This window comes from Dipteris shenzhenensis, chromosome 2, assembly GCF_047967505.1.
Source record: "Dipteris shenzhenensis isolate YYH24624 ecotype China chromosome 2, Dip_SZ_1.0, whole genome shotgun sequence".
NCBI lineage: Eukaryota > Viridiplantae > Streptophyta > Polypodiopsida > Gleicheniales > Dipteridaceae > Dipteris > Dipteris shenzhenensis.
The window spans coordinates 58,105,946-58,128,453 of record NC_141597.1 but is presented as its reverse complement, the minus strand read 5'-3'; the positions used below and the strand labels follow the sequence as shown (position 1 = coordinate 58,128,453).

The 22,508-nt window shown below is 42.3% G+C and overlaps 1 protein-coding gene across 2 annotated transcripts; it reads right to left on the bottom strand.

The window, feature by feature from the left end:
• Positions 1 to 13,632: 13,632 nt before the first annotated feature.
• On the bottom strand, positions 13,633 to 22,004 carry LOC147905047 (E3 ubiquitin-protein ligase RZFP34-like). Of its 2 annotated transcripts, none has more exons than XM_087389574.1 (13): positions 21,799 to 22,004; positions 21,313 to 21,552; positions 21,091 to 21,178; positions 20,940 to 20,996; positions 20,748 to 20,780; positions 20,570 to 20,647; positions 20,344 to 20,387; positions 20,176 to 20,216; positions 14,891 to 14,973; positions 14,677 to 14,768; positions 14,493 to 14,562; positions 14,272 to 14,313; positions 13,633 to 14,178 (listed from the first exon to the last, which is right to left on the bottom strand). In XM_087389574.1, the coding sequence occupies exons 2-13, from the start codon at positions 21,447 to 21,449 to the stop codon at positions 14,044 to 14,046; spliced, it is 900 nt and encodes a 299-aa protein (XP_087245700.1). In that variant the 5' UTR covers positions 21,450 to 21,552; positions 21,799 to 22,004; the 3' UTR covers positions 13,633 to 14,043. The 2 variants fall into 2 exon arrangements, with proteins under 2 accessions (XP_087245700.1, XP_087245709.1); XM_087389583.1 differs by lacking the exon at positions 21,799 to 22,004 and adding an exon at positions 21,691 to 21,767.
• Positions 22,005 to 22,508: the final 504 nt, after the last annotated feature.

The window sequence follows — 22,508 nt, the reverse complement described above, 5'->3', positions numbered from 1 at the left end:
AACATCATTTTAGAAATTTAAATTTAAATAGATGTAATGCATCATGTGAATTCTTCTTCTTCAATAAACTTTTGAGCTTCAAGACTTACATTAGCAGCATCACAAGCTCTAGGCATCTCCTTTGCATCACCATTCCCCTGCATCACCTCCAAAACAACTTGCTCATGCATGACTTTGTGTCTTTCGAGTCCATATCATCCATGTCCACCATTCTCATATCATCCTCCATGAGGTTCTTGAAAGAACAACTAAGGGAACCTTAGCAAAAACAATGCACCACTGTGGATAATCCAAAGTAAGAAATTAACATTTTATTTCATATTCTCCTCTTTAGAGCACCTACAGAGGTTCAAGAAGCTTCTTTTCTTGAAAAAAAAATCATGGATCACATATTGATCCTGCAACTGTACAGTCACATGGTAACATGGGAGATCTCAAATGGTGCCATCAATAGTTGCAGAGTTTACAGAGATTGTGATAGGCCATGATAGAAGGTAGGTGATGTTTGAGGAGGGATGAGAAGGACCTGAATGATTACGAGGGAGGAGAAGCAAGCGGAGGACTAGGTGTGAGGATGAGGGCATACGAATACGCATGAGTAGAAGAAGTAGAAGCAATAGGAGCAGGTGTGAGCATGAGGAAAGAGGAGCTTGCATGAGTAAGAGGAAGGAGGAGTAGGCATGAGCATGAGGGAAGATGAGAATGGATGAGCATGAGGGAGGAGGAGGAGCAAGAAAAAGCAGCATGGGGAAGGAGGAGGACCCATGTGGGAGGAGGGAGGAGGAGGAAAAAGCAGCAAAGGGGGGGAGGAGGAGGATGCATGTGGGAGGAGGGAGGAGGAGGCATGTGGACAAAGGGAGGAGGAGGGGGGGAGGGCGGAGGGAGGCAGGGGGAGGGAGGAGGAGGAGGAGGAGGAGGAGGAATGGGATGTGTGGAAGAGGAGGGAGGAGGGAGACAAGGAGGACGATGGGGGGAGGAGGATGGAATTCAAATTCAAAATTCAAAATTCAAAAGTTTGACTTTGGAGGATGGGGGGAGGAGGGAGAGAGAGGGAATTCAAATTCAAAATTCAAATTTTTGACTTTGGAAAAAGTGCCCGTCCTTGGTGTAAGAGGTGTAAGAGGTGGCCCCCTCCTAGGTGTAAGAGCTGGGATCAACTGGGCTGAACCCACCTAGGTAGGGGGGGTTAGGACTCCCTTAGACCCCACAAAAGGACTTGCATTAGGCCTAATCCATTTCTTAACCCATTCCTTATGAGGCCCTTTTGAGACCCCGATTCTCCCCTAATGGTTAGTGGCAATTTTTGATTAGATAGAGGCACAATCCACAGATTTAAAGATTTGAATCTATAGTCAAGAAGAGGCATTTCACATGCACGTCGATGTATTTAAGATCGTGCGGCCAAGATTAGTGTCTTTAAGTGTAGTTTGTGATGCCCCAAAAGCCTTACAATTTCTTGCACCATGGAATGGAGATCATGATTTCACCACTCAAATCGAGCGTTCCTCAGTGAGGTGTTGATAGAAGATGATCTAATGGCTAAAGTAGCATCGAGACTCTTATAATTTCTTGCACCGTTGAATGGAGATCGTGATCTCACATGATCTCACGAATCAAATCGAGCGTTGCTCAATGAGGCATTGATAGAAGATGATCTAATGGCTAAAGTAGCATCAAGACTCTGCATTTTCATTGAAACCATTAGCCGGTCAATTCATGTGATGTACTTGGTCACCCTCTTTAGCATGCTTTACCGTTATGAGGATTGAAGGATTCGACAGTGAGAATTTATTCTCCATCGACCCCAACCATTTTGATGGGAGTTGGACAGAGGCTTGAAATGCAAGTTCTAGCTCAGAGGGGAAGAATTGGAAGTTTTAACTATGGTCGCATGTCCTTCATAAAAAATGAAGCAATAGCCCATAGTTTTTAGATCTAATCCATATTGCTTCCAATCGTCCTAACCACTCAAACAAAAACCTCTCCTTAATATATATAATATCTAGATAGATATAGAATAAATGATCCCCAAAGACCTCAATATAAAAGTCACGACATGTGGGTTTTGCAAGGACTCACCACAAGATCCATACATTAAAAGAACAAATGCTACCAAAGGTCACCCACTGCATGCGATCTTCACAACATGTGCAAAGTCTCATCAATAACCGAATGGGTATCACTTACCTTATTCTGGTAAGGAATCAGCAAATGCTATCATAATGCTAAACAAGTAAAAGATCCTAGAAAAGATGTCTGGCTAATTAGAGGAGAAAGGGATGAGTATAACTACGACCATATAAACCAAGAACCAATAAAGAATGTATCGTCTTGAAGTTCATTCTAAAATATTCATATGTGGTGAAAGTAGATCTCAAATGGTCAATCAGGAATTTGCCATAACATACGGCTGTGTATAAGCATGGCGGGTTAGAACTAAATCCAACCAAAGTCTTCCTATCACACAACATCATAGAAAAAGATCTATCAACAACAAAAAAGTGGTCTAGTCTCTTTCTATCGAAAAGGACAAGTCCATTTGAAGTAAATATTAATGGCGATAATCTAATGATGCTACATTCTTGTGTATGGCATATTTTGTTGAGAGTTCATGCTCAACATCATGTGATCATGTGTGCATAGCACCATCATGTGATCATATGTGCATAGCACTAACCCAATAGAGTGATAAAGGAAAGGGTTAGATGCCCTAACCCTAAATGCGTTTGTATATATTATACATTTTCAACTAAATCTAGTGTATAGTTAGTCAATTTGTGGTGTGCTCTCTAGCTATGCCCTCTCTCCTTATCTCCACTCTTCTCCTCTCCCCTCTTCATATTTTGTCATGGTATCAGAGCTTCCTTGCGTTTCGCTGAGGCAGAGCGATCCATGTGAGAGAGATTGAGAGATTGTGAGATTGAGAGTTCTCTTGAGTGTTCTCCAGGAGAGTCCACTTCCGGTAAGAGACCATCTTCCATTTCTTTGATAGAAATTTCCGTCATATGATTCCGTTCATGTGAGATAATTTTCGTCCATTCACTTTCTTGAGAGTTCATCTCTTTTGAGTGATTGTGAGATATTCAGTACCTTGCAAGATCTTGCAAGATCCGTTTTTTTTCAGAGAGACAAAGAGAGAGTTCTTCTTCATTTCTACTGGTTTGAAAGTTTTTTGTTCATTTCGAGAGAGACTTTTAGGTCTCTGTAGCTTTCAACTCATCAGCAAAGCCTCTCCAAGCTCCATTGATAGAGGCATCTCCAACAAAGGGCCTTACAAAGCAATGAGCCTCTCCTAGCAAAAGGCCTCCAACTAGGTGGCCAACTCCAATAGCAGGACGGGTTGCACTCTTGCATTTGCAACGATGCCTCCTCTCCAAATGGGCTACGGGCTACGTTATTTGCAGTGCTCTTCATCAACTAATTGCTTCGACCATAGTGCATCTAACCACGTCTCCAATAAAATAGCAGTAGCAGTCGCCTCCTTCTAGAACCAGCTCATCATAGCAGCTGATATCGAGTGCCATCCAACCTTCTCCAGTCTGCCTCATCTGCAGAACCGTTCCAGCACCCTCCATCAACTAAGTGCTTAGATGGTTCAACACGGCTGGCTGACCATTGGCTCTCTAATGAAAACCAATCTCGTCCGACTTCTCTAATGTTGCACTCTCCTACATAGCCACGGGCTGCTGACCAGAGACTTTGTCCACGGGCCAACCTTCTGCCAACAAACAGCGAGCTATGCTCCTTCTGCAGTCACGACAATCAATAGTCTCTACGGCCTCCCTACAATAGCTCTACAACTTTGGCTCCAAGCTCTGCTCCATGCTCAAGAACGGCTCCTTCTTGGATAGCACCAACGCCAACGTAGAGCTCAAGGCTCTCACAGTCGACTTGACCAGTAGCAACACGTCTCTATAGCACTCCATCGTCAAAGGTGAGCCCACATCATTATTGCTGACATCATCAGTGCCATATCACTAGCTTGCTAGCTCATCAGTCTAGTCAGTTGCCACCTCATTACTACCACGTGGCACTCTGACCCTCTGTAGGCACACTTATCACTCTGTAGGCATGCTGTGCACCTTGCATGTGCACACAGGTGTCACTGTTCCACAGGCACAATCCCTACTAGGCATAGTCACTGCATGTGACCCCCTAACTGCCACATCATCATTGAGCACATTTGCACTCCTTTTGCCCCTCCATCTAGATCAAGTCGTATCTCTTGATCCAAGAAGAATTTGAGTGCACTCCGAAAAGGAAAGTCGCTCAATTTTTCATGCTCTACACGCTCGTCATATCACGCATACATTTTGGCACAAGTTACACTCACCTTTGAGCTTTGCTGGGACAAATCCACTTCTTACATGCACATCAGCCTCTACATCGACGCATCCGACCCAGCACTTAAAAAGAACAAAAGAAAAGATATTATTTGTTGATCGATCAATGGTTGGTATAGATCTAGATCAGAGTAGACTAGATCACCATAGAGGGGATGCTTTGAATCTCCCCAAGTTGCCAATCTAAGCCATGCTCGAAATTCCTGACTAGTACCTACTTGGAGTCACATTACCTGAAACCTGACATTCATCAGTTCAGTCAGCAGACTTCAAAGTGTTCAGAGGCATTGCCGATTGTTCAATGAGCGCATAGCACATGATTTGATTTCACACACATATGCCATCATTATAAAGGCTACTTGGCTATTTCATAGCATTGTGCACATCATTTCAGCCTTGTAAAGCATCTCGGCTATTTTCGGCATCATTTGCCACAAGCCTTGTAATTCATATCGGATTATATATTGCAGTTCTATCTTCACCAATAGTTCAAATTTCACTTGCTACAGTCAGTATTTTGCAGTTGATTCATACAGTGATTTTCACGACACTTTGAGTACATTTTTTGCACCATGTCTATGACTAGCAACCTCAATCTAGAGGAATCTTGCTAAGCTAGACAACTCCAATTATGGCACATGGAAATACTGAATGGAGACCATTCTTGTACTTTGGGACAAATGGGAGTATGTCGATGGATCTACACCTAGACCATTGGATGATCCAGCCAGCAGCAGCTCTACTCCACCTATTGTCTCACAGCACCAACAATGGGATCTACAACTACACAAATAGTTTTTGCACCTGTAGCAGATCCTGCCATTGCCCGAGCTCAAGCAGAATGGGATAAGAAAGATAAGTACACATATCATCTGATCAAGCAGAATGTGCAAGATGTCATGCTAGGACAGCTCAACACAGTCAAGACATCAAAAGAAGCATGGGATATGTTCGTAGCTCTCTACGAGTCTAAGAACACTTCCAGGATTCTCACACTGAGAAACCAAATCAATTAGAGTTTTCGCAATAGCAATGAAACCGGTCATGCTTATGTACTCAGGATAAAAGACTACAACAATCAACTAGCAGCAATAGGAGAGACTATGAATCTAGCAAAAATGATTCAAGTCATCCTGAATGGACTAGGGGAGGGATACGAGAATCTAGTCCAGAGTATTGCCATCTAATGACAAATTCCAACACTAGAAGAACTTCAGTCAGTCCTACTTGGTGAAGAACTCAGGACACAAGCCATTCAAGCACGCAAAGGTCATTCTAATCATCAGGGATTCACAGCTTCAGACAGAAGCAGAGGCAAAGATAGATCACTCCAGAAAAGTGGTCATCATCAACAACAAAATAAGCTAAGTCAGAATCAGCATCATCCTCAGCACCATTAGCATTAGCAAAGAGGAAATCATTCCAACCAAGGAAGATTCTAAGGATGAGGGAATGCATCTACCAATGTGTCAAACATCCAGTGCAACTACTATCACAAGTTTGGACACTATGAAAGAGATTGCCGCAAGAAGCAGTACAACCAAGGTGGTCAATCCAGCAGCAATCAAGGGAATTTCCGTGACAAAGGAAATCATCATGGTGGACATTCTAGTCACAGTCATTTTGCAAATGAACATGAAAATATGTTTCTTGCAAGCGAGAAAATGCAGCAAACTGATACAATCACTGATTTCAATTCAAAAGAGGATTTCAGCTATCAAGTCGACCAAGCAGAATAGGATCCTTAGTATATCAACAGTTGTGCATCATCTCACATGGCAAATCATCAAGAGTGGTTCATAGAGATGAAACCATTAGAAGGTCAGAAAAATGTCATCTACACAGCAGATAATACACTGAATCCAATTCAAGGGACAGGTGTTATCCCTATGAACAATTTCATTGGTACGAAAGGATTGGTGAAAGATGTGCTCTATGTTCCGAAACTCAATAAGAACCTTTTGTCAGAAGGTCAAATGACGGAACACAATTATCGAGTCATCTTCTATGGAGATGAATGCACTATCAGAGACAAATCCAAAAGATGTCAGCTCCTAGTAGCAAAAGGTATCAAGGAAGGACACTTGTACAGAATGCTAGCTACAGTACCAGATCAACATGCCATGTTAGCTCAACTGCACCAGATGCCACTATCTACAAAATGGCACAAGAGATATGGTCATGTTAATTTCAAAAGCTTGCTAGATCTCAGGAATCAGAATATGGCAATTGGGATTTCGAAGCTACAGTTTCTTGGAAAAGTTTGTGAAGCATGCTGCTTCGACAAACAAAAGCAAACCAACTTTGGCAGAAGTACCTCTCGAGCACGAGGTATTCTTGATTTGATACATATAGATGTATGGGGTTATGCCTAGACCCGTAGCATTAATAGTTCACTTTACTACTTGACTTTCATCAACGACTATAGTAGATATTGTTGTGTCTACTTTTTGAAAGAGAAATCTGAAGTGTTTTCTAGATTTCAAGAATTCAAAGTCGTGGTAGAAAACTAAATAGGCAAAAAGATCAAAGTCATGAGATCAGATAGAGGAGTGAATACATCTTCAGTATTCATGAACTTTTGCAAAAATCACAGCATTCGAAGACAATTCACTTGTGCAAATACTCCTCAGCAGAATGCACGAGCTAAAAGGAAAAATGGGACTTTAGCAGATAGTGCTAGAGCAATGCTTAGTGAAAAGCATCTTCTAAATCAGTATTGGACAGAAGCAATAGCTATTGCAAACTACTTGCTTAATCGGCTTTCGACCGAACTGATACAGGGTATGACACCTTATGAAGACATAAGCCACACATTGGGCATCTCCGCATATTTGGTTGCATAGCATATGCCCACATACATGATGATCACAAGAAATTGGATGTGAAGTCATGCAAACGCATCATGGTTGGCTATAGTGAAGAAAGCAAAGCATACAAGTTGTATGATCCCATTAACCACAAGGTCATTATCTCCAGAGATGTAAACTTTGATGAGGAATCAAAATGGAAAACCTCAAATATACAAGAGATGGAAGCATCGACTTCACAGTCATTTATAGAAAAGGTTAATGAAGAAGAGCAAGAATTGCCAGTAACACCCCAAGCAGAGCCACAACAGCTCAGACGGTCTACTAAGGAAAGTAGACCTCCAGCCAAATTGACATATGCTCAAAATGGCAAAGCAATTCAGGTTGAAACCACCAACTATGCTCTTATGACTACCATCATGGCTACAGAAGATCCAATATACTTCGAAGATGCAGTAGACAAGCCAGAATGGCAAACTACTATGAATGAAGAAATGGATGCCTTGTATAAGAATAATACTTGGGAATTATGTGACCTTCCACCAGGTAAGAAGGCCATAGCAAACAAATGGATATACAAAGTGAAGTACAATCTAGATGGAAGTATTCAAAGATACAAAGCCACACTAGTTGCAAAAGGATTTGCACAGCAATATGGTCAAGATTATGATGAGAATTATGCTCCAGTAGTAGCAAAGATGGCTTCCATATAGTTCTTGATATCACTAATGACACTCAGTAGATGGAATGTGTATCAACTTGATGTTAAGAATGTATTTCTCAATGGTTACCTAGACGAGGAAGTCTACATGCAACAACTAGCAGGTTATGTTGAACCAAGAAAGGAGAATAAGGTTTGCCATCTTAAGAAGAGTCTCTACGACTTAAAGCAAGCACCTAAATGTTGGTACAGCAAAATCGACAAATATTTTGCTAATCTGGGATACATGCAGTCCAATGCAAATCATACTCTCTACTACGAAGTTCAAGGGGAAGACATTACTATTGCATTTTTGTATGTAGATGATCTGATTGTGGCTCGAAGCAAGGATAGCTTCATCAAAAAACTAAAACAAGACTTATCTCTACAGAGTTCAACATGAAAGATCTTAGACTTATGCACTATTGTCCTGGAATTGAGTTCTGGAGAAATTTAGATAGCACATTCATGAGTCAACTCAAGTATGTTGACAGTCTCCTGAAGAAGTTTCATATGGTAGATTGCAAGATTGCAGCCACTCCCATGGAACAAAGTTTGAAACTTACTAAAGATTCAGAAAAGGCTACAGTCAATGAGAGGTACTACAGGTAGCTCATCGGATCTCTTATATATGTGATTATCACATGGCCAGATATTTGTTATGCAGTAAATCCAAAATAGTCTCATTGGAATGCAGCCAAAAGAGTCTTGAGATACATCAGAGGTACAAGACAGTTTAGAATAGAATACAGAGTCATCCACAGTTGCATGGATAGTGTGACAGGGACTATGTCGAAGATCATGAGACCAGGAGATTGACATAGGGACATGCTATATCATGGTTGTCAAACGAATAGCCAACTATTTCTTTGTCTTCGACTAAAGCAAAATATAGGGCACTCACTAAAGGTGCATGTGAGGCTATATGGCTCAGAAGACTATTGTCAGAAACAGATTACTTTGATGAGTCAAAGCCAACAATAATCAATCGGCTCAAGCATTGGCCAAGAATCTAGTATATCACTCTAGGACAAAGCACATTGATGTTAGAGACCACTTCATCGGAGAAAGAGTGTTGCTTGATGACATCACACTGCAGCATTGTGATAGCAAAGAGAATGTTGCAGACATCTTTACCAAACCATTCGGTAAAGAGCTTTTCAAGAAACACCGACTAGCTCTTGATTCGATAGAGGAAGGACATTCCCACTAAAGGGGGGTGATGGAATGTAATGTTCAGTCCTTCTTCGATTCCCCAGAATCATCATCTTGAGGGAAGGCCTACTTCATGATGTTGATCTTAAGGGAAGGCGTTGAGAGTTCACACTCAACATCATATGATCATGTGTGCATAGCACCATCATGTGATCATATGTGCATAGCACTAACCCAATAGAGTGCTATAAAGGAAAGGGTTAGATGCCCTAACCCTAACCCTAAATGGTTTTGTATATATTCTACATTTACAACTAAATCTAGTGTACAGTTAGTCATATGTGGTGTGCTCTCTACTTGTGCCCGCTCTCCTCATCTCCACTCCTCCTCTCCCCTCTTCATATTTTGTCATATTTTGCATGCAACTTTTTAGTGAATGAGTTATGTGGTGTGTCATATTGCACTCCTTCACAGTTAATGATTGCATACCACATCACTAGCCTCCTAGTCATAAAGGATATTGCCAATCGATCATAAGTAAACATTAGGGGCTTCCTACAATAGAATTAATTTTATATCCACTAGGATGAGTAAAGAGCTTGATCAAAGCTTAGTCTATGCTAATGAATAAGATGCCGGCCTCATATGGTAGTGCCATATTCCAAGGTCATGGTCTACATACACAACACTATGCGCTGCTGCCTAAAAGTCAAGAGCGTTCATCTTTGTAATAATTTGAATCAGCCAAAGTATATGGCAATTCCTAGTTGCAATAGTAAGAGAGGCTACTATGCATGCACTGTGTAACATTGTCGCGATTTGGATCATGGCAAATGCTTAGAGAAGCAAGGTACGTAGGGGAAGCACATGCCTCCAAGACAAAGAAGGCACTGCTTGTGCATAGCAGAATGATAAATAGAGTAGGTCCCCACACGATTTCCATGGTTGAAAGGCTAGCATTGTAGCTACCCAACTCACATTGTGGAAACACATCCCCACAAAGCATGCTCCGACTTTCGAGGAGGATTACTGAGAATCACGCTCAAGATCAAAATTTGCAAGCCAATCAAAATCCTTAGGCATTGCAATGCTAGGCTAGTAAGCCTTGAAATGGAGATGCTGAGAGAGCATTGCAATGCTAGGAAACCAAAGGGTTCACCAGAGCATTCAACGTGGGGCTGTTCTTTCATGCTGCTCGTGGGGTTATCGCAGCGCCATGTGACGTTGTGCTCTAAAACTGCTCCAGTGTACAACAAGGAAGGCAACCATCCCTCTCACATCTAGCCACTCTCCATCAGAGGAGTGGTTGCAAAATTTGGTGGTAATCTGACTTGCTCGAAATGTCGTTTCCAATTCATTAAATGTCAAGTGGCTTGAAAACTCTCAGCTTCGCTCTTCTGATACGAGCTAGTCACCTCGAACCACATGCCATCATAAGGCTTCTAAGATTTGTAATTGCAACACCACTCCTTGAGGGAAAAAATATTCTATCTCCTTCAAAGAATCGTTGGACGTAGACCTTATTAGAGGGCCTCCCCATGTATGCTAGTGGGGCTAAGATAACCCCACTAACAGCACCGTTAAGTAGTCCCATGATGAATGCTTCACTGAACCATCTTCTTCCTCATCACTGCAATGCTCTACAGCATCTCATTTTTAGGGCTTGTTAGCCTAGCAGTGTAATGCCCAAGGATTTTAATTAGCTTAAGCTGAGCGTGATTGGCTAAAATAGCCTAAAAAATCATTATTAGATGTCAAACAATCCTCTTCAAAAGTTGGAGCATGCTTCATGGGGATGCCATTCCACACTATTAATTGAGCAATGGCAATGCTAGCCTTTTAGCACTAGTAGTCACGCGGGGAGGCACTATTAAAAGAAGGTTCCCAAGAGCTTCACTCATATTTTTAGTGCACAAATCTCAAGAGATTCAATCAGTAGCCTAGACTTCCCACTCTGTACAACCACTAGTTGCCATATCTTGCAAATCTATGCTAATGCATGTTCCATATGTCCTGTCATAATAGCATAGTGGATTTTTGAAGCTTGACCGTAAGTAGAACTAATTGGCAGGGGGTTATTCAATGACTCTCTCATATGACCCTCGAGTTCTCCAATAGAGTAACCTGAGGGAAAAAGGAACATAGGATATAATCCATTTACCATTGTAAAATCATGGGGAAACCTTGTATTATTCTCTCAATTTTTGCCCCATTGGATTAGTATAAAGGGTAATAAAAAATCAATTGATCCAATGGGTTCCAATAAAACCAAGAAGAATATTATTGTGGTTACTATCTAATAGCTACCCCTAAAATGAAAGGGAATCAAAGGAACCCCTCTATAAAGAGCCAAGTCTAATAGGGTATTAATCTCGTATTAATATTACATCCCACAAGTAGCCATAGTGGTCTATGTCATATTCTCGGATTTAGTAACACTAAACTTCCTTTATAATCATAAATCATTGCCTTTATTTCAACAACAAAGGGCTTATCTTACTCCCTTTATTTTCTAACTAACTTATAGCTCTCAACATCATTTTTCATTGCAAAGAAAAAGTACAACATTATGTCAAAAAGCTTTATGTCTCACCTATACCATGGTCCTCCATGCCATTGTTGTAGACAAAGGTTCATGCTGTGTAAGTTAAAAGATCAAAGTATCACATAGCTCTTTTTCACATCTTAGTGCTCCATATTCAAGGAGGAATAAAGAGGGAATCCTTTCTTATTTCTTAGTCAACAAATCAATGTGGGTCATGTAAGACATCCTATTCCCACTTCTCCAAGGAAGATCAAAGCAAGGAGAAGTATGTGTGTGTGTGTGTGTGTGTGTGTGTATTTAGATTAAAAAGTCCCATCAATAATTGAGCCATACAATTAATTCCATCAATAGGAGAACATATAAGGAAAAAATGTTTGAGACATCTAAGTTAAAAAATGCAACAACTACAGTTTGTAAAATTTTCCACCAAAATTAAGAATTTTTAATAATATTGAGTTTGACAAACATAATATTGAAAAAAGCTCTCGAATCCTCAGGCACTCTAGGTTCCGAGGTCAGGGTCCACTTACCTACCACCACCATCCAAACAAACTAGGTGTTAGAACAACATAGTTACATTTGGGTAGATAGGTAATGCCTGTTTCCCCCGACTTGTTATCGCTTTACCTAGGAATATAGACAACCATACGAATTCTTAGATAACTTTAAAAAAAAAAAGTCACAAATAAAGTTTAAGTCACAAGTGGACCAACTAGAGAAGCGCTAGGGAAGGCCCAAAAACGATGACACCCATGTCCATACCTTCACATTCCATGCACAGTTGTCGTCAAGGTGATATGCCACATGGTTTCAAAGAATGAATTGAACTGATATTCCTCCTAGATGAGTTGACTCAAATCTCAGTACAGTCTTCCCCCGTGTAAGGGAAGGAGTTGTTTTGTTGTTTTTGTTGATGTAAAAAGCTCGCATATCTTCTTGACTATATAATATAAGCTCGCTTTCTACCAAAAAAGGTCACAAGTGGAGTAAGGAGCAAATGAGAGCATGGGTTGAGAAGGGATTAGTGAAAGTATGGGAGGATTAGTGTGCTTGGTGTGTGGGATGGTTAAAGAAGAGTGTAAAGGAGAAATTTCATGAGGTGTACATAAAAATAATTTCACGAGGTGTACATAAAAGAATAATTTGTGTGTGTGTGTGTGTGTGTACCATGAGCAACTCCTAGGCCTGATAAAAGCTCTTGCTAGCTAGGCGGGGGACCTAGCAACCCATGAGCTAGTGGCAAGAATGGCAACCCACGGTGGGCTAAGAGCTGGGCGATGCACTTGGATCAAAGACCTGAGAGCAAGGCATCGCAATAAGAGAGACCGAGATCTAGGCAACGCACAACCCGCAATAGCAAAGGACTTCCGCACTCACAAGACAACCCCATGCGTTGTCTTGAGACAACCTGTGATGTGCTAAGGGAAAGTCTCATGTGGCCTGAGTGCTCGTGGGAGCTAAGACGGAGGAGAGAGTGCTAAGGAGCAAGATCTGAGGGGAGGGGAGCTAGAGAGAGAGAGAGAGAGAGAGAGAGAGAGAGAGAGAGAGAGAGAGAGATTTGCCTGGTTGATTAGGTTACTACTTGTGGTTAAGTTTCAACTTCATTGCCTCTATTTCTCCATTAACATGTGCCTTCAAGTAATTGTATTGAAATCGATTGGCGTGTTAGGTTTAATTCTTTCTACATGTCATTGACCTTGTATGACTTTTTAAGCATGTTTTATATAAAAATTCTTCAAGTATGATTTTTCAAGCATGTCTTTTTTAAACTCTCGTAGTCATTAGCTTTGTGGAAACGTTTAGAGTTTTGCAAAGATCTTTTTTAAGGATATAAGTTCTAGTCCCACATGATACTTTTGGTTCGTCGCTTTTTCTGTTGTAGAGCATGTCTTCACATTCCTTTGCAAACTTGTGCCTGGCTTTAAGAATGGAGCCTCCCTTTTTCCATGTTCGAGTCTCTTTGGAAAAGGACAATGATCACAGGGTCTGCTGGCCCCTCCTTAGTTTTCGAATGTCTTTGTATAGGCAAAATCTGCACAATGCACGCGAGACTTTTAACGCGTTTAACTGCTAGAAGCGTTACTTCACATATGGGGGATGTTGACAGCAATCTTTGACTTTCATACAGAAGGCATTGCCTGTCTGCGAGATCCCTAGATATATGTCAAAGAATTACAGTAGTGTGAAATCCAGGCCAAAGTTGGTCTTTGGAAAAATGATTAGATAAAGTGGCATAACCACTTACAATAATGGGATTTCGTGTCTGAATAATACAGAGCTAAAGGGGAATGCTAACAAATAGAGGCAATGTGCTGGCTGAGAAAATACGTTGTGACCAATTTGACCTAAGGAGCCCAAAAGCTTTCAATCTGTGCCGCCGAGCTGATTAGATCATCAGTTATCCCATTGACTAAATTTTAGCCACATCTTCAGCTGGCATTAATGTGCCTTTCCCAGAATATAATCGACAGCTGATTAAGGCCTGCCCCTTCATGATCCAGATGTGCTCAAAGGACGCCCCTTTGTTAGACGAGTGTTATAAGACTTACAACTAGAGCACTTCTGGCCAACAATATGAAACAACACCTCGCTGTTGGCACCACAATCATTGCATAGTATCCATACCTGCAAGACAAAACATGAAATAAATATATATACATGTACAAAGTTTATCAAGCATGATTAAGGTAGGATGCCTAAGCTCATCAAGAGACGTACCATCTTATTCTGGTAAGCTTCCGGCATTGGGGTTGCTGCAATCTGCATAAACCAGTGAATCTATTGAGAACCATTATCTATTAGTTGAAGACAAAGCTCACCCCTTAGACAATTGTGGACAAGCAAATAAAATGAACTGCTTTACAAAGACAGTGTTGAACTAGGTACGAAGACATAGCCAGTGTTCTCTTGTTGCTGGCTTAGATCAGGTGAGTCCTTACCTCCCGATCGAGATGCTCCCACATTCTAGACATATCACAGACAGACTTTGAGCACATAGGACACGTGTACCTGCACATCATGGAAGACTTGCCAAGCTTCTTAAAGGTTGAAAAATAAGACACCAAAATAATATATTCTGCAAGAATTGGAGGAAAAGTTGCAATTCATCGCAAAGCAGCTTACTGAGAATGGGAGTTCATCTCTTCCAAGCATTCCAGGTGCATGGTATGTCCACAGGGAAGAACATTGATATCTTTCAATGAATCAAACAAATACTGCCATCCAGAACAAATAGACCACACAACTAAGCAGTTTGCAAGCCCTTCGCACAACTGTACAAGAAAATATGATTTAAGCTTTGCACTTTATTCCAACCCATGGAAGTTCACAAGCACACCTCAAAGCAAACTGGGCAATTGTGCTGCATTGAGTTCTCCACACATGGATGTTTGTTTTGCAATTTTGTTGTATAGCAGCATCCTACACATCATATACCAGTAAAAAATCTTATCATTTGTAAACATCTATATACACACATCTAACTAGATGTGACCACAAATGCTGGACAAAATCAGTAAATTATTTCCTATGTCGTTGGCATTGAAGTGTATCTCCTATACTGATCTGTTCATGACAATGAACTCCACTGGTCCACCATGACATTGTTAGATGGCTACACTGGGAGACTCTCAGCATGTGGTTAGAGAGACTAACGATTTGGGACCATGATCATAAGGATGCTTCAATAAAGAAGAACTGTCCTGACCAAAGGCATAAGACAGCAACCAAGGAGCCCAAAATCGGCCAGCAAACTCAATTGCCGAAGGATTATTTCTCAGAATTTAGACTAGTACCATCAGTGAGAATGAGTTCAAAATAAGTATACTTCATTTCATTTATATTGGTATGTGAGAAGGAATGCTATTAAAATTTCACCTTTTCCCGACATCGTTTTCCCCCTGAAAAAAGTTGTATATTCAAAGCTTTGAGAAAGTACAAACTCAGCAATCCACAAGGATCTGAAATGAAAAGATGCTCGCTGTCCTGAAGCCCATCTCTCAGGGTCTCAGCTCACCGCCAAGATTACCCGGAAGCGGGTGTCAATGGTATACAACCAGCAGTTACCTCGATCCATGAGAATGTAAAAAATACCTGCAGTCCAATGCTTGGCAGATATGTTCACGACTTTCGACAGCCTTTCCTAGAGTTCTCCCTAAATGGCAAGAAGAGTATAGATGATACCATGCCAAAAGCCAAGAAGGGTGGCCACAGGACGCTCCCCCCACCTGAGTGGTATATGAAAGGAACTCCACTCCCGCTCCCCACTCTAGATGGCCAAAACGACTCAAGCCATGCCCTGAGGTCCCACTGAAATCTCAAAAGTGTAAGGCCCTCCCAAAGCCACAAACTCCACTGAAAGAATTCATCTTTGCAGGGTTAGGTTCCTCTTCCCTCATCTCCCAACCACCTCAAAAAGGCCAAGTCCTTAGGATCAAGGTCTATCAAATCTAACTCTAGCAATAGCAATCCTCCCTTTGATATGTTGTAGAAAACTGAGTAAAGATCAATGTGCACAGCTCAAAAGAGAACCTCAACAGCACCCTATCCTAGAAAACTGGTTGAACCATCAAGGCAGGTGCTCTAATTGGGGACCACTCTAAGTCCTCATGCCAAGACACTAGCAGCATGGATATGTCAATCTCCTCAAGCCTACTGCACACGAGCACCCCTCAAAAACTGCTCTTTTGTTTGCTCAGAGAGGCAGCACCAAGCCCAATTGATACGTATGTGGTGTCCCAACATGTGCCCCTCTTGATCATAGACCCCTCAATGCCACATTAGGGGCTGGTACCTGCACTGTGGGCTGGTCTGGATGTGGCAAGTGGAGAGGTGTTGCCACACCTTGTCAGGCTCTACATCAATGGAGAAACCTTCCCCAATTACTGAGGTGTGAAGGTCCACATGTGAGACTATTGCCAATAACCCCATATGCAAGAAGTGATCATTAGAAGCTCCTACTGAAGCAAGAGCTTTCAAGTCTGTGTACTAAAGTGAGTCCTAACTAAGAGCTTGCCCAACAGAGCTCAGCTCTACATCTCCAGATCACCAATGCTCAGCCCTCCCTCTACCTGGGTAGGATCATTGTCTGATAAGCAACCCTTGCTCTAGTAGTCCATGTGTCATCTGAACCCATAGAAAGTTCTGCACCAGCCTTTGTAAGACTAGAATATGTCCAATCATACAAATAGATTTTTTATTTTATTTTCTGTGTAGATTTTTTATTGTTCTAAAGACCAAAAATCTACACAGAAAATAAAAGAGAAAATGAAAGAGAAGAAAAATAGAGGTAAACAAAAACTTTAATGAAAAACAAAAGGAAGACATACTTAGCAAGCAAAGCAACACTTATGTCGTCATCAGTGCCCAAGCATAAGCAGCTATACTGGGTTTCTAAAGACCCGCGGAGTCTCTTGGGCAAACCCAGTGCTTACTAAAATACATCCAAAAAACAAACAAACAAAACAAAACAAAAAACAAAAAAAAACAAAAACAAAAGAAAACAAAGCAAAAGAGAAAGAAAACAAGAAATAAAGAAGAAGGTGACTAAGCAAACAAAGAAGCAAGTCAAGAAACAAAATCTTGCAAAAAACAGGAATAAAATCTCTCTCTCTCTCTCTCTCTCTTATTTAAAACGTGAAAAGCTAAATGGAAAGGAAATGCTGGATGGGAGCACTTACCCGATCTAGAAAAGAAAGACAGAGAATCACATGGTGGCAAGAGACTTGTGGACAATTACTAGAAAGTAATTACCCATTCTAGAAGATAAAGACATGGTAAAAATGGCCTTGGCCAGAGTACAAGTTAGTGAGACTAAGCCCTAGGACCAAAGACACAGCAGGCAAGGTCGTGGAGGCATGGATCCTACAAATGTCACAGATTCATCATTCAATGCTTCAGCACATTCAATTGTCAGATACCGCTTTTGAGGCCGAGAAGATAAACAGATATAGTCAAGGTAGAGATTCTCATAGATCAACTGGAAGCAGTTGGTCAAAAGCTGGACAACAATTAACTTGCCATGCTTTTAATAAGCAAGCTTCCACGAAGCTTCAATGGGCTAGTTACTGCCCTCACAGCTGGAGAAAGGTCGAAGCCTCTCCCGTTCGAGGAGGTTTGTCCTGTATTGCCCTAAGAGGAAGCCGGCAAGCCCCGCAAGGGCAAGTCCAACAGGAAAGATTCTAAAGGGACAAGAACTCTTCTAACAGTGAGAGTAAGAAAAGCCATTTCCTCCGAATCTGAAAAAGGAGGATCAGTCCAAGGTATAAGATTCTTAAGGGCCGGCAGATGAAGAAGCCACAATGGACTCACCGGCAGGAAATGTCCTAGAAGATAGATCCAATGTGCCTGGTACCTCAAAGAAATGTCACCTGATGCTCCAAAGAAGTCATGTGTTCTGTAATATCCCAAGCCAAAAATCGCTATGGGTTCCCAATGGAGGAATATGAACTATGGAACACACCACGTCCAAGAACCTATCAATGAACTCATCACATATAGAAACCCCATACAATGAACTCGAGCTCCTCGGTCCATAGCACCACTGCGACCTAAAACAATGAACTCTGAACACATCCGGTCCATAGCTCCACAGTCTCCTATGCATGCCAAACTGTCAACTCAAAAGGGTCAGAAGCAACCCATCCTCCCTCCCACGTGCCCTCTCTGGCTATGCTCGTGGGGGGAGACTTCTTACTGTCAGAGAGCTGGTATTATCTTGCGCTCTGAGGCAGTCCTTACTGCAGCTGCCTTGGAACCTCCTGAGTGGTCAGAGTCTGATGACGAGTCATAATCCTAAGACTTACCCTGGGACTTGCAGTCCTTCGCCAAATGACCGCTTTTGCCACACTTGTAACACTTGCTCCTATTTTTCTTGCTCTTCTCCTAAGATGAAAGAGTCGTGCTCCTACCTGAAGTGACCTGCAGCTTGCCGTGGGAGAAACGTATAGCTGAGGCCTGACACCGCAAGGCCGAAGAGACCATGTCATACGCCGGAGGTAGCTTGATGAGAATAAGTGCTGCCAACTGGAGAGAGGTCAGTGCAGCTCCCATGGACAAAAGCTGGTCATGGATGACCTTAGCCTTCGTCAAAAAGGGTTGCATAGTACTACTATGCTGGAGAACTCAAGACTATAAAGCTGCCCCATAGAATAACAGCCTGCATCGCTGAGTCCCTTGCATAAAGATCCTCCAGTTTGGACCATACCCCTTATGCACTTGTCAATATCTGCACTGCGGGAGAAAACTCCTCCGTGATGCGCACAAGGATTGAATGTGCCTTTGAGTCATTGTCTTCCCAAGTAGCCAGCTTATCCTTAAACTCATCCTCTTGATCCTGGGTCCACTTCTTGGGATTGGAAGGTCGCTCGGGTTTCTTCTCAAACCCCTGAACAACCTCCCATGAGCCTTTATGAATGAACCAAATCTTTGAGCTGTAGTTTCCAATGAGAGTTCAACTTGTCCTTGTCATCCGTGCATGGGGGAGCCATAGATGCGTGATCATCCTGGAACTATTCCTACCTCAACACCTCTGCTTCCGATCCTGAAAAAGAAACTGCCCTACTGGAGGATCTATATGATTTTGGTCAAGACACAGGCGATGGTACCGTCCATGCGCGATGCAATAAGGGTGAGTGGGATATGGACCTAAACAATACCCTGCTACTTATCCCTTCCATTGACGACACCGTGTGCAAACCACCCAGCCGACGTAGATCACCCAGCCATCAATGCTCCGCACCTGCTCCTGTTAATTGCAATGGGCTAGAGCTCCTCAAAACAGCCCAAGTAAGAGTGCTGAAGCAAATTGGGGAAGGGACAGACCAAATCGCAGCATAGATGGGTGGAAATCCCCCTCTAAAACACGTCACAAAGCCTCGTAGCAGATCGCGTCTGTTGCTGCCCTTTCTAGGCTCTAGCTCCCTTCAAACCTGAGATGTGATATCATGTGAGAGTGTGAAATGCGCAGCAGAGAGAGAGAGAGGCAAATATATAGCAAGGGAGAACACCCAAAAGAGTGGAAGAAGTACAGCTCCAAGTGATGCCAGAAAAGGAGCCAGTAGGCCGCCTTGGGGACCTGATATGACCGACCCAAGTGGTAAGTCTGGCCAACCTAAGGCCAACCAGCTGGTCGGCTGTCCCAGGCCAGGACCAGCCCACTATAAAGGGCCTGCCTGACCAAAATTAGCCAAATATATGTCACAACCAAAGAGGTCAAAACATGGCTGCAATGGGCTTTCCTCATGAGTTCCAAGAAAGATATGGTATAGTAGTTGCCAACTAATAAAGTCTATTCCCAAGGTGTCCCAAGTTGAACAACACATGTTCTATGTAGTTTAAGCTTTAACAAAGCCAACCTTGATGGCCTTAATCCATCCTGTCATATATATGGTCAGAATTAGAACAGATGGCATGCGCACTACCATCATCACTAACAATAAACATGGACTCAAGGAATATAAATATTTATAACTGAGCTCGAAAGCTCACCTTTAAAATAAAACAGGCTAATAAATCGAGAGGTAAAAGTTAATTGTGCTACGTTTTAAGTGAAGCCATGAATCATAGCTAAAATTTATCAGCTCTTTAGTCCAATATGAAAACACGATGTGAGGGAATAAGTACCACATCGCTCACAGTGAAAAAAGTTGTCCCGACCGCCAACTCTGGGAGATCAAAAGGAGAGAAAGTGACTCAACTGACGAAACATCTAGCACACGGAGAATAAAAACCCTAGAAGATCCAAAAGCTCATCAGCATAAATTAAAGTGCGAAAGTTCAGTATATTCCTGCCTGCATATGCCACATGCATCACAGTGAAACTGCTGCTTTGTCAACTGCAAGATCAGGCCCAGTAACATGAAGCTGTAACTAACTTCTTGATAGCTTGAAAGCCTTGAAATGACAAAAATTTGCCAAATGCCCACGTTGTACTGAAACTTCACATATGAGCATTCCCAAATCGCTACATTCAAAGCGCTAAGTGAGCTCAAACGTACAGCTTGGATGAGAACCTTACATCATCGTCAAAAAACTTGCATTTTCCACAGAAGTACTCGCCCATGCACACGCCACAGCTTCCACAAATTTGCTGAACCTGGGGTGGTTGATAAACAAAATTAGCAAGACATAAGTTCATTTTACATAATGTGCGTTAGAGTCGTGGCAAAACTAAAACATTTCAATAAATTACTTACCTTTTGCTCAGTACCGCAAAGAGAACAAATGACCTGGTTAAACGAAACCACTGTATTAAGGTCTTCACCACGATGCGGAGCATATTTCAAAGGTGAAGAATGTAAGCAATATACTCAAAAAAATAATCAAGAGAAGCTTCTTTACAGGCATCATAAGGATCAAGTACAAGGCAGAAAAGCCATCAAACGGACCTTCTCAACTTTTTGCCGAGGAATCTCGTGACGGTTCGAAAAATCGCTATCTGTGGCCTGAAAAAAGCACAGGGAGAAGATTGTCAGAGAATAGAGGTCAGAATCATAAGGTTAGCCTGTGAAGCCATTTTTCACACGTACGACCACTAACCTTCGCCTCATTATGACAATGGCGACAGTCAAATATTTCATCGCAGCAAGGTGCGCGAATCTTACACCTTCGCCGATAATGCACACATCTGCGCAAGTAAAATTCTGTAGTGCTATGAGTAGCTGCGCACTTCCTCAACGGAAATCAAGTCTAGTCATATTGGTCACGTTGAACAAAGACGACAGACTGAGAACAAGCAAATTTGGAAACTAGTATTTATACCCGTGTTGCATTAGGCCTTCACTTAGCCTTGTAAAGGCCTTGTCCACTAACTCACTCACGACGCTTGGGCTCTTCTCCGCTTCCAGATTCGAGTCTCCAAGCAGGCACCGCCAGCCTAGGCTGTAACTAGTCTCCATTTTCGGAGAATAAAGTGAGAATACAGTCAGGACGCTATGCCTGCCGACGAAAAGCGACCGGGCAAGCGGGGAATCTTCTCACTGGCGACCTGTGGGAAAAGATCTGCAAGCAGCCAAAGTTACGAAACGCATCAATGGCGACCCGCTGCACAAGTTTGATCGCATTTCCGAGGAGATGCAAATGTCCAGAAGTAGCAAGCTGAGCCCTAGAGACGTTCCCGGAAAACAGAGGGCGGCATACAAATAGGGGATGGAACAAAACCGATCGAAAGCAAATGACGAGAAGAAGGAAACAGGAATCCAAAGAATTGAAGGCGAAGATGGAGGATGGAAACAAAAATGGACGAACCTGGGAGGAAGCAGATGATGAGAAGGGAAGCATGGCGATGGCGATGGAGAAGACGATGAATGAATGACCGCGCCGCGCGCTCACTTAATGACTAAGTATAACTTTGGGACGATTTTTCGCCACCAGGACCAATCAATCTCCTCTTCAACCCCTCGCCCAATGGGAAGATCCACATGATCGAATCAAGGTTGCGCTAGGTGTTGATTGACCCATTGTTACATTATGGCCGCGTTCATATGAAGAGAAGATGTTGCGTTGTGTGGCCGTTCAGATCAGCTCATATTTATCGAACAACTTTTTCCCAAGCGACTGGTTATCGTCCCCTTTGTTACATTGGTGGCCTCATTTGTGCACATCTTTCTGTGGAAAAGTGGCGGAAATGGTTTTGTGTCCAACTCGAAAGCCACGGAGTCTTGCGAATCATTTTGCACTACCATGGACCATGGATTGAAAAAGCCTACCGCCACCTCGTCTGAACTACATTCCCCACTCCATAATCACCCCTCAATGTCCAAAACTCAAGAATCCTCCCCCTCAGTCCTCCTTTCCAATTGGTTCCCTTATGCCCCCATCACCCTCATACATCTACTTGTTTTTTCAATGAAAGAAACTCGGTTGTGTGCTTTAAATTTCATTTTACTTTTTTAAGTCGATAGGGACCCCCAATTTGAAACAAGTTGAATACATTCAAGAGGCCTGCCCGGGCAAAT

Excerpts from the sequence above, each read along its gene's own strand:
- LOC147905047 (XM_087389574.1), bottom strand. The coding sequence starts at position 21,449 with ATGGAGACTAGTTACAGCCTAGGCTGGCGGTGCCTGCTTGGAGACTCG. Across the intron at positions 20,648-20,747 it reads TTTGCGGTACTGAGCAAAAG|GTTCAGCAAATTTGTGGAAG; the intron begins GTAAGTAATTTA and ends CAACCACCCCAG. Across the intron at positions 20,217-20,343 it reads GATGCATGTGGCATATGCAG|AGTTGGCGGTCGGGACAACT; the intron begins GCAGGAATATAC and ends TTGATCTCCCAG.